This window comes from Prionailurus viverrinus, chromosome D1 (assembly GCF_022837055.1).
Source record: "Prionailurus viverrinus isolate Anna chromosome D1, UM_Priviv_1.0, whole genome shotgun sequence".
Lineage (NCBI taxonomy): Eukaryota > Metazoa > Chordata > Mammalia > Carnivora > Felidae > Prionailurus > Prionailurus viverrinus.
Genome location: NC_062570.1, coordinates 33,639,121 through 33,651,698, shown reverse-complemented (window position 1 = coordinate 33,651,698; position 12,578 = coordinate 33,639,121). Strand labels below are relative to the sequence as shown.

The 12,578-nt window shown below is 33.5% G+C and overlaps 1 protein-coding gene across 1 annotated transcript in view; it reads left to right on the top strand.

Annotated features, from left to right (window-relative positions):
• The window catches only part of CNTN5 (contactin 5), a 552,161-nt gene that overhangs the window by 498,653 nt on the left and 40,930 nt on the right, over positions 1-12,578 (top strand). Inside the window, exons 17-18 of the mRNA XM_047879464.1 lie at positions 5,464-5,534; positions 7,823-8,057. Of these exons, the coding sequence (XP_047735420.1) occupies positions 5,464-5,534; positions 7,823-8,057 (306 nt within the window). The remainder of the gene's footprint in view (positions 1-5,463; positions 5,535-7,822; positions 8,058-12,578) is intronic.

Below are 12,578 nucleotides of genomic sequence, written 5' to 3'. Positions count from 1 at the left end.
ATGTAAGACACTCAAGTATGACTTTTCATATCTTCCTAGTCCCCATAATACTATATATCAGTCATAAATCATGAACCATGTTCAAGCTCTATGCTAAGTACATGTCCTTTATCATATCATTTCATTGTCATATCAACCCTCTAAAGCAAGAAGTGTTTATCCCCATTTTACAGATGAGAAAACAGAAGTAGAAAGTTTTAAAAACTTGTACAAGGTCACCACTTAAGAAATAAAGCTGGAATTCTAGCCCTTCACCAAAGATAGTGATTTCAAGTTATCTCCCCCCCCCCATTTCCTTCTTCCTCTTGCATTTTCAATATCCTCTTTTTACCACATACATCAACAAATCTCTTTTAAAGATTATTTTACCCATCCTCTGCTTCTACTTCCTTGGGGAGCCATATAAATAAAGCTAAGAGAATATGAGTTGAGGTAAACATCATTTATTGTATATATTAACCTACTGTGCTTTTGACTATTGCCATTTACGAGAAGGTTCATAAATCAGAGAAATCTTACATTTTCTAAAATATCCTCTTTTGTAAATAAAAAATAGCATCTTGCCTACATTTCCAAGTTAAAACAAATTTGAAAGCGTAATTCCCATGGTACTATCAAAACAATATTATCCAGATTTCCAAAAGAATAATTTCTTTTGAGATTATATATGTATAGACTCAATGCTAAACTTTTACTGTTTATCATAGAACACCATTTTCTCTTTTTGAAATCTAAGTAGATAATAACATTACATAGTATTTATAAATTATAGTTCCAGGTACTATGGTAAATAATTATGAAAAAAACCTTAAAGTGTAGGTACTATTATTATCTCTGTGAAGCAGCTGAAGGACAAAAAGTTAAGAAATATTTTCAACTAATCAACTAGAATGCTAAGCTTGAGATCCAAACCCAGATCTTTCTCATTCCCACAAAAATGTATTTCAATTTGTGCACACACCTTATCTATCCTAGTGATAGGAGTAAAAGCATTATTTGAACTTTTTAGGATACACCACTAGTACTTTTTTGTTTTAGAAAGTATTTAAATTTAACTCTTTTTATCAAGTAAACTTAAATGATTTTGAGTTAACTGAAATATTTGTGTGCTACATACTTCAATTCAGGTAGGTATTTTTTTTTTAATTTCCCTCTTGACTTCCACCATTATCTTATAAACAATGTCCCTTCCTTCTTTTTATTCTTCTGTATCTTGGTTTTCAAATCAGTTGCTGGATTACCATTAAGTTCTTAAATTATATAGCCTCTCCCAGATCTCTAAAGACCTGTATCATTTAATAGGCTATGTAAGCATCTACTGTAATAAATATTAGAAAGTTTTCAGGAAAAAAGAAGATTGGCAAATGATTTTATACTATCTTATTTTGTTTAGTTTAACGTGAATTAAAGCATGATATTAGCATGATTGACTTTTACAAACTACTGACTTTTTCATAGTATTACACTTATAAAGAGTTCTTGGAGATTCATGCCTAAAGTCATGCATGCTTAAATTAAAGTACTATATTTTGGTCTCTTTGAGTGTTTATAACAATATTTCTAATGTATAAGTTGAAACGTGACAATAATCTACATTTCAACATGCCAAATAAGGCACTAAAACAGCAAAGCATTTTCAGCTTATGAGAAAAATATTAATTACATTATCCATTTATGGAACAGCATTGCTCAGATAGAAACAGAAGAATTAGAGTTGAACCCATTAACCATGCATGTAAACTTGATTCTCTAATCCAATAAGCTCATGACATTTATCAGTAGCAAAACAAGGGATAAAAGCATCTAGCTGCTTAATTCTAAACCAGGTTTTTGTTAACCATATTGAAAATGTATTTAATTTTTCAACAAATACATATTTGTCTCCACTCAATGAAAGCATTTATTAGATATTAATTTTATACTTCTAACAAGAATTATGGAACTTGATACCACAAGGGCTCTGAAAGATTAAGTCAAATATCTACATACCATGAATATGTTTTTTTGTAAATAAAAGGATATAATTAAAATAAATGGACTCCAAAGTGTTGACTGAAGTGATGACTGTGTCTCACCAACTTCAAAAGGAAATGAATGAGCATACGTTCCACTGATCATCTGTATACAATTAGGAAATTTAAACCATTAGAATTAGAGTACCCAATGAAAACACTGGGATCTTGACAACAAAATACAATGTCTGATGCCTAGCTATTAAAGCCTTAATATTTCTTTTTTGTGTGTTTTCTTTTTTGGTTTTATTGAGATATAATTGGCATATAACACTGTATTAGTTTAAAGTTACAACATAATGAGTAAGTTAGCATCCATCACCTCACATAGTTACAATTTTTTTCCTTGTAATAAGGATTTTTAAGATCTTTCAGCAACTTTGAAGTACACAATATTGTTAATTATAGTCACCATCCCATATATTACATGCCCAGAACTTTTTATTTTATAACCGGAAATTTTTACCTCTTGACCACCTTCACCCATTTTTCCCACCCACCATTCTCCACCTTTGGCAACCATCAAATCTATTCTGTTTCTAGCAACCCCATTTTTTTTTAGATTCCAAACATAAGTGAGATCACACAGTATTTCCCTGTCTGGCTTATTTCACTTGGCATAATGCCTTCATTTCTGGCAAAATAATATTCAAGCATGTGTATTCTATTTATCTATTCATCTTAGGATGGACACTTAGGATGTTGCTATGTGTTTGAAGACTTAACTTTTCTATGAGTAGTTCCTATTATAGCTAGTGAGCTTTTTTAAATTAAGAACAGTTGATTTTATAGACATATACCATTAAAATTTTTTAATGTTTATTTTTGAGAGAGAGCGCATGAGCAAGGGAGGGGCAGAGAGAGGGGGAGACAGAATCTGAAGCAGGCTCCAGGCTCTGAGCTGTCAGCACAGAGCCCAACATGGGACTCGAACCCAAGAACCACAAGATCATGACCTGAGCCGAAGTCAGATGCTTCACTGACTGAGCCACCCAGGTGCCCCTAGACACATATTATTAACACAGTGAACCATAATACCTTCTTTGTGCCATTTATTATACGTTAAAATTGGAGATCAGATGAGAAAGAGCAGGATCTTATTCTTTATATTAAAATGATATGGGCTATCTTCTCTTGAAAAGAATTTAGCAGTAATAGGAAAACTTCAAAGATTGATTTCAAATAATAAAAGAAATTTTCCAATATGGATCATTTATGGGTAATTTGATGATGAAATTACTCATAGAATTTATTGCTTATATTGCTTTCTCATTTCCTCAAAGTAGAAATTTTCACCAAATATTTTATTAGTTTGTTTTTATTTTTTTAATTACAAAGTTAAAATATTTGAAAAATATAAATATATTTTCTAAAAAATAAAAGCATTAATGGACTGTGGAACAATATTACCAAGGCTTCAGAAGAAAGGATCGAATAGTCACTTGTGTTTTATTCTACTTGTATCTTTTAAATGACTTTCAAGAGATGTTTACTGGAGAGCTTACAGACTACTCTCCAGCTCTAAGCTAAAGGTTACAAACATCCTCCTTTTGGGTGATGTTTGATAGCTGAATAAAATGGAAAAGAATACTCAGTGCCTATTATTTCCACAAAATCCATGATTATAGGGAAAGTATCCTCAAGGAAGAGGATTCAAAATCCTAAGTTTAGGGCATAACTTTAATTATTCCAGTGTAATAGACAAAGTAAATATCTCTGGTAGATAATACTCATAATATTATTTAACTGTTTGTTGTCAAAAATGAATATGAAGTGTGTGTGTGTGTGTGTTCATTCATTTTTTACAAACAAATGGTACTATGAGAAGCCATAGTAACATTGTGTCAACAAAATAATTTGCTTATCTATTTATTTGACTTGCATTGATGATCACAACATTCATAACTCTGAGATTAGCCACTGAGGGAATATTTGGAACCTTAGATCCCTGTTCTTTTATGCATACAGTTAACCCAGCTCCACTCCTGTGTGCCTTACCCTATGCCATGGACTAGAAGATAAATTTAGAACTAGGACTATATAACAGTGTCTTGGGGACTTGGTGTCAAACAGATATGTCATAGGTTGCTATATCTAGCAATAACTATGACTACTAATAAAAACTCAATTTAATAAATGATTTGCTTGCTCTTTATATAAATTAGTACATATCACAGTTATTGCTCTGATACCATCATTTTTTTCTCAGTTGAATATTTTGTGATTTCTTGAATGAGAGACAAAGGGGTATCCAATTCCATTTAAATCTCAGGGAATTCATGAGAGTGAACTCCACATATGAATAATTTTAATATATACATCACTGTGAAAGAAAGATTGGTAACTGCTGCTGTATATATCCTTCTACTTGTGCATGAGCAAGATGAGGACTCATGTTCATGGAGGAAAGTGTCCAAAGATACTGAATTTAAACCCTGGTGAATAAAAGTCTTTATTCAGTGGAGCCAATTATATATTCACAGACTATTCTCTCCCACCTCCTTTTTTTTCCTTTCTAGTGGAATATAAATTCTGCACCAGTTTTTCCTGTACATAAAATGCTGTATGAATATCTACCAGTAATTAATAACCTTTCATCCAAGTAGGTAATATATGAGAGTGAATTTATTGTTTATGAGTTTATCGATATCATTTAAAAACTATATGCAAGGATATAAAGGCAATGCTGAAGTGTAAAATTTTTAATGTGGGCTCATAGCTTAGAAAATGATTTCTTTTAATAGTTTTTTTCATTTAATAGTTCTTCATTTGAAAATGTTCCCTTTCAACTGCAAGTTTTGTGGTTTGGTGCAGTGAAGGAGAAATTTATTCCTTTGACACATTTATTCTTTTAATAGTTATTCATTTGAAAAAATTTCATCGGGTAGTTATATATTTTACAATTTACAGAGAGATTCACTCTTGATAGTTTTTTTTAATGTTTATTTATTTAAATAGGTTCTCAGTCTATGGAACTGTTGCCACATTTCCTTAAATTGGAGCTTCCTGGGGGTTCTGGTAAAGCAGTAATAAGACAACCTGTTTACTTTCTAGGAGCTCTTCAAGCCTTGAGACCACAGGAGAGTCACATCATTAGAAAGGAGAGAATTTTTAGAATGAAATTTAACCATTAGTAGATGTCCTTAACTATAGTGTTAATTACAATCTCAATCTTACTACCACAGAACGTTTACAATAAGATTAGTTTGGTAATGCATTGTGTGGCCATGAAAAATATATATAAAACTCTCCCACATAGATTTGAAATCAGGGTATCTGTCACAGACATTTTGTTTTAATTAATATGGAATATGACCATTCTAACTTCAAATTTTAATTGTTTGTTTTGGGATTTTTCAGAACATGAGTAGTGTCAAAATATATTCTTACAAGGACTCTCAAATTAAACATCTATTTATTGTCCTCACTCTGGCCTATTTTTAATCCACAGTTCCAAAGACAGCACCCACCAATGTAAGTGGAAGAAGTGGAAGAAGGCATGAGTTAGTCATAGCCTGGGAGGTAAGAAAGTCTGTACTCAGATATCAAAACTTGTTGATTCCTTAGAAAACAAGGCTACATATATGTTCTGTACTTGGTACAGAGAAACTGAAGAATTTTGGTTTGAATGAGGTTAAGAAACACTTTGATCATATATTTCTCAGATGAATATTGCCAACGTGAACCTGTCTCATTTCATATCCAGCACCAGTTGACTTTTCTTCAAAACTAAAGAAGTATGTCTTCCTGTCATATAGCTATCTCAGAATAAAGTTTGGATAATTAAAACACATCCTTCCATAAACTACTTCAGATGTTTGCTTGGTTTAGTTTGACATTTAACTATTTCACAAATAGTACACTTACTAAAACCATTGGGGAAGAAGAAAATGACTGCCACTGAATTTGTGGAACAGTGCCTCGGCTAGTAAGGATAATAACCCTATTAATAAGGATAATAATTTTTCTTCATTTTAAAAATTATGAAACTGAGGCACAGTATTTTTCCTGATAAGTAGTGAAATTAGGACTTTGATTTTGTTCTCTTGTCTCCCTCACTATATGATCTCTGATTTTTCTTCTATAAAGGAAGCAGGGAAGAGGGGTGTGAGAGATACATTTATTTCCTGTGAAGCTACTATCCTTTTATTGATGCTAGATTACCTTATTATCAAACATAACTATATAGGTCACAGAACTGTTCTTTAGAATATGAAAATGTAAAGTAAATGGAAATGTCTACTGGAACAAACTGAACAAATACCTGATAGTCTCTAAAAGCAATGATAAAATGTACAGAAAAACATTTCCCACAAAGTAATCTCCATGAGCATATCCTCTGTCCTGTTATCCTGTCCATCCCCTTCTTCCTCAGTAAAAAATTATTTCTTATTTTAGATTTCTGCACAGGAATTAACTTCCCAATACCTGAACTTCACTGAGATCAAATCTCTTTAAGTAGAATTCCCATCCTTATCAGCTTTGTGTCTCAGACCCAGCTGCTAAAAGAAGCATACCAAAGACTGGGAGTGCCAGAAATTTATTTCTCACAGTTCTGGAGCCTGGAAATTTAGGATCAAGTCACCAACAGATTTCAGTCTAGTGAGAGGCTGCTGTCTGGTTAATAGATGGCCACTTTCTCACTTTACCCTCACATAACACAGGAGCTAAAGAACTCTCTGGAGTTTCCTTTATAAAGCACTATTCCCCTACATATGTCTCTGCCCTCATAACTTGATAACCTACCAAAAGCCCCACCTCTTAATACCATCGCATTGGGGATTAGGATTTCATCATATGAATTTTGGGGAGATATAAACATTCAGTATTTTGATATAATAGGCTTTGTCTCTTTTCCTTTACTGTATACACTTTTCCCTTAAATCAAAACTCAAAAGAAAAAAAATGTTCAGTCAAGTATTTATTGGGTATCTACTATGTATCAAGCATTACCTAGGCAGTGTAGTAACTGCTACTTTGACTAACTAGTCAATCACAATTACTCCTTTCTATAGTGTACAGTTTATGTCCGTTTTATATGTAAGCATATAGTAAGAGTTATTTGAACAAATACTATTTTGTAATGTCTTCACATTAATAAGCCCAAAAACAAATGAAAAAGAAAACACTATAAAAAAAAAAAACTTACAGGGGCGCCTGGGTGGCTCAGTCAGTTAAGCGTCTGACTTCGGCGCAGGTCATGATCTCACCGCTTGTGAGTTTGAGCCCCACATTGGGCTCTGTGCCAACAGCTCAGGGCCTGGAGCCTGCTTTGTATTCTGCGTCTCCCTCACTCTCTGCCCCTGCCCCGCTCACACTCTGTCTCTCTCTGTCTCTCAAAAATAAATAAACATTAAAAATAATAGAAAAAAAAAACTTCTTATGTTAATATCTCCTATCTTTTCTGTGCAATGGGCTCTGCAGAGCATTACCAACAACCAGATTTTTCAGACCACCAGACCATATGACAGTTTTCCCCAACATGTTGCATTCTAGTATGGAATGTTAATTTCATATACATGACAAAGTGGTTTAAATTTGTTTGATTTCAAGAGTTTTCAGTATCCTTGATACTCCTCTTAAATATCAACTGATATTATTTAAGTTTTTATCTTTTGCTTTTAACCCCTTTTAAGTTTCCAAAGACTGTCAAGTGATTGTGCTATATATTGGCTTCCAGGGGAGCATTAGAGATTTGAAAGTCTTCTTTTCTCTGGTTATCCATAATTTGAAAAAAAAATGAAGTTTGGTAGAAATGGCTTTTTGAATCAATTATTTTACTGATAATTAACTGAACTTTTCTTCTTTAGCCAGTATCTGAAGAGTTTCAGAATGGGGAAGGCTTTGGCTATATTGTAGCTTTCAGGCCCAATGGAACACGTGGCTGGAAGGAAAAAATGGTGACATCCTCTGAAGCTTCAAAATTCATTTATCGGGATGAAAGTGTTCCTCCTCTTACTCCCTTTGAAGTGAAGGTTGGAGTTTATAACAATAAAGGAGATGGACCTTTCAGTCAGATTGTGGTTATCTGTTCAGCTGAAGGAGGTCAGTTTCTTTATTATAATTTACATGCAACATTTTATTAATGCATGTTATATGCATGAAACATTTTTGTACGTATATTAGAAAGTACAGTCACACAAAAAGAGAAAATAAAACTTACCCATAGTTTCATTACACTTTTTAGATGTATTTTTTTCAAAAATTTTCCAAGTAATTTTTATTTGAAAAATTGAGCAGTCTATATGTGTTGCTTTATGTCCTTCACTACCTAACAATATATGGGAAATATTTTTCCATGATAATAATGATATTAATAATGCCTATAGTGTATTCTGTCCTCTGGATGGACATTTAACCAGTCACCCCTGTTTTTTTAATCTAGACAATTTTATATTTTAACCCACTAAATTTAAATGTATGTGAACTAAATTTAAATAAATACTTCATTTACATGACCAATAAATATTTATTATTAACCTCATAAACAAAATATTATACTGATAAAGAAGTACCAGACAAGGACTTCATTGGAAATTCTTCACATGATATGATGAAATCCTGATGACAATCTTGTCTAACAGACATTATTATCCCCATTGTAGAGAAAGAAATTGATGTTGAAAAGTTAAGGAACTTGCTAGAGGTTACATACTTTGTAATTGAGAATTAAACCCAAGTCTGTCTAATCATTAAATCCTTGATGTTTCTCTAACATGTTGTTTTCATATACATAAACACATTTAATTCTCAAGATAAAACTACTATGTAGGCAGGACTAATTAAGCAGGATACCCATTTTACAAATGAGCAAACTGTAAAACCATGACATATTTATGGTTACAGTCAATAGGTGGTGGTGCTCAGGTGTGAACTCACCTTCCTACCTCAAAATCCAGGGTTAAGTTTTAATACAAAAATGCACTTTTCTGAAAAAGAAAGAATGATAGACCCAACCCCCTTAGGTGAGTTTTCTCGTTTTTTCTTCTATTCAAGTGCCAAATTTCAATTTGCCTTACTAGCAAAAACAATGCCTCACATTCCCTAAACGTGACAAATGATTGAAAAAATGTTCCACCAAAACTAGCACTCTTTCACCTTCTAACAAACATTATCGATATAAACTGACCATTTTACTTTCTTTGTACCCACTCGTGTAACTTATTTAAATAGCTCAAAAGAATTATCTTTTTGATACTATGAGCTACAAGACAGGGGATGGGGTGTTAAATACAGTCATTTGAATATTAAAGCACAAGGATAGTGTCTGATTTATGTAACATGTAGTTTTCAATACAGGCTGCCCTGAGTTTTTTGTTGTTTTTTTTTTTAAATATAGAGTCAAATTCTGAAGCAGAAACAAAAAGCTTATCCTAGTATAACAATAACCAGGAAGGTGAAGAATCAAATAATAACAAGGAATCATAGGTCTTCCAATGAGATACTCATGCCTTAGCATCTCAAGTTTCGTATGAGTTCCAGATACAGATGATTTACCATAGTACTTATATTACTTAATTTAACTCTTACAACCAAATATGAGGTAGGAATCTCAAGCTTCAATCTACTTTTCAGGAAGCTGAGGCTCAGGTAAAGTAACACTCTCAAATTCACTTCAGTAGGTGAGAGTGTTGTAAGTAACTACAGTAAGTGACAGAGCTGAGATTTGAACCCATATCTATCTGACTCCAAAGTTCATACTTTTAACCACTATCCTATACTGTGTCATCATGGATTTCTATAATAATAACATTTTGTTTTTCATCATATATAATGATGTTTTGCATTATTTGTTACTGTAAAACTCTATTTTGAAGTACATGTTTTATTCAAGAAATGCATTTTCTTATTGCTTTAAAATTTCTTCCACCTAATTATCAAGCACATAACCTCACAGGTCACATGAGATAAATTGGAGAGGTTTGTGAACATGCTTTGTGTAGTAACACCAGTGTTGACTTTAAGAAATCAAGATTTAGGGGCGCCTGGGTGGCGCAGTCGGTTAAGCGTCCGACTTCAGCCAGGTCACGATCTCGCGGTCTGTGAGTTCGAGCCCCGCGTCAGGCTCTGGGCTGATGGCTCAGAGCCTGGAGCCTGTTTCCGATTCTGTGTCTCCCTCTCTCTCTGCCCCTCCCCCGTTCATGCTCTGTCTCTCTCTGTCCCAAAAATAAATAAACGTTGAAAAAAACAAACAAACAAACAAACAACTACTCTCCATTCAAACATCTATGCCACATATCTGTTCTGTATGGTCTCCATCATCTGGAAAAAAAAAAAAAATCAAGATTTGTACATTCTTCTTCAACCTTTGCTTTGAAATTAAATTATAGTAACCACCATGGGTTGTTTATACTGTGTTTCCTTAAACTTGAAATAGCTTGCCTTTGGAGATTACCCTTTCAAGCTAGATAGGAAATATGTGTATCTTCTTTCAAAGGCACTGAGGTTGCTGTTATAATAGATTTCATAGTATCATTTCATTTATTTTGGTAGACTGAAATATGAATGATACCAGGAAATTTAAATCTAAGTAGTCAGCCTTTGTTCTGATAACAAAATTAAAACATATATTTGGCATTGGCTCACTAATTATATTTACTAATTTGGAACTTTATATGTAAGTATGAGTAAAGTGTTAGCATCATTAAATTGTGTCAACTAGGAAAGGCAGGACAATGGAAAGGAAGAGCATTTTCCTGGAATTGGAGACTCAGGGTTAACCTGCTCACACTAAATGTAAAATATTGCAGTCTATCCACCTCTCTGAGACTTATCCTCCTCTACTTTAATGTTTATTTATTTTTGAGAGAGACAGAGACAGAGTGTGAGCAGGGGAGAGGCAGAGAGAAAGGGAGACAGAATCCAGAGCAAGCTCCAGGCTCTGAGCGAGCTGTCAGCACAGAGCCTGACATGGGGCTCAAACCCACAAGCCACAAGATCATGACCTGAGCCAAAGTTGGATGCCTAACCAACTGAGCCACCCAGGTGCCCCAATACTCCGCCACTTTAAAAATGAAAATCCCGAATTAGAACATCTCTAGAAGCCATTACAAATCTGAATCACAAAGCTTGTCAATTTATTCTGTATTTTTACATACTCTAAATTCTAATTTTCCTAGAATAGGGAAATTACTTTAAAAGAAGTGAATATTTTGAATATTAAACTACTTTTTAAAAGAGTCAAGGACTGTAATGAACTGGTAAAATAATACATTGTACTCATTCCAGCGCAGGTTCCCCTTCTCTACATCTGCAGATGTTCATACAGATTCAAAGTGTGCCTTTGTTTTTTTTTAATATTCAAAATGTGGACTGTTTATTAATGGTAAGTTTCATCCTCAACATATATCATGCAAAATGTGCCTTTGTCATGATACTCTTGCCCAAAGTCCAACTGATCTGAGACTGTAGTTCTCCAAAAGACAGATTCTGTCTTTGTTCTTCCATTAACCTAGTTCACTTCCTGATCACCTCAAAAGCCCTCCATATTCTTAGATAAAGTAAAGAACAAGGAGTAGGACTGACATTCTATCTTTGTTCACCAGCATAGTTCTTCCTCTTCATATCAAGGTAAATAGCTACATTCCTGGAGTACCATAGAGAAGACAGCTTTTCACAGCTGACAGCAAGTCAGGAAGAAAACATATGCCAGATGCTATGTCAAATGTAGCTACCAGCATTCATGTTGTTTGGAAGAAGCAAGGACCTCAAGACAACCTTACAATACTGGCCCCAACCCATTTTCCTGTGGTCCATCGATGATGGATGATATTCACAACCAGAGCACACTTCTATAAGTGGTTATATGAATTCCTCATACCTTCCATCTTTTTCCTCTCAAGACAGTAAATTGGAATGAGAGTGAAAATTACATTATTATAGGGAAATTTTTGAATGTGATAATTTAGTAAAAGCACTCATCATTTGTAAGTATTGAAACTTGATAAATCACTTGTGAAATGACCTTTACTCTTGCGACTCTGACGTAGACTGCGGCCCTAGAATACTGCCGAAAAAGCTCCAAATAGTTCTTCTGCTAAACCTCTTGAGGCTTTGAAACCTTTTAAAATTTTATAACAGAAGTAACCCTAAATGACTCTAGATAACCCTGGAAGGAGAGATATTTCCCTGTTAAGACTCTCATGTCTTGCACCTTGCACATGTACCAATTATCTATACCATTTAAACCAAGCAAGAATTATGTGCATTATAATCTTGATTTGACTTCAAATATCTACGGTATACTATAACCCTCTACAATACCCTCATTCTGGAAACAATTCTATTTTTTTTTTAAATAAAAGCGAAGTTGCAACATATGGGGTTTATAATGCATGGTAGAAATGAAAAAGAGTGATTTTTCTCCATAGGAGAAATCCAATTGGCTTTCACTTCCATATATCTAGAAATACTTATTAGTCGAACTTACATTCATCTTCCACTTAGTCCTTGTTACTATACTTTTGAAAGGAAAAGAACCTGAGCATTCAATTACATCTAATAGAGGGAAATTCATTATAGATTAATTATAGTATAAAATATTTGTTTATTTGTGATATATTTTAG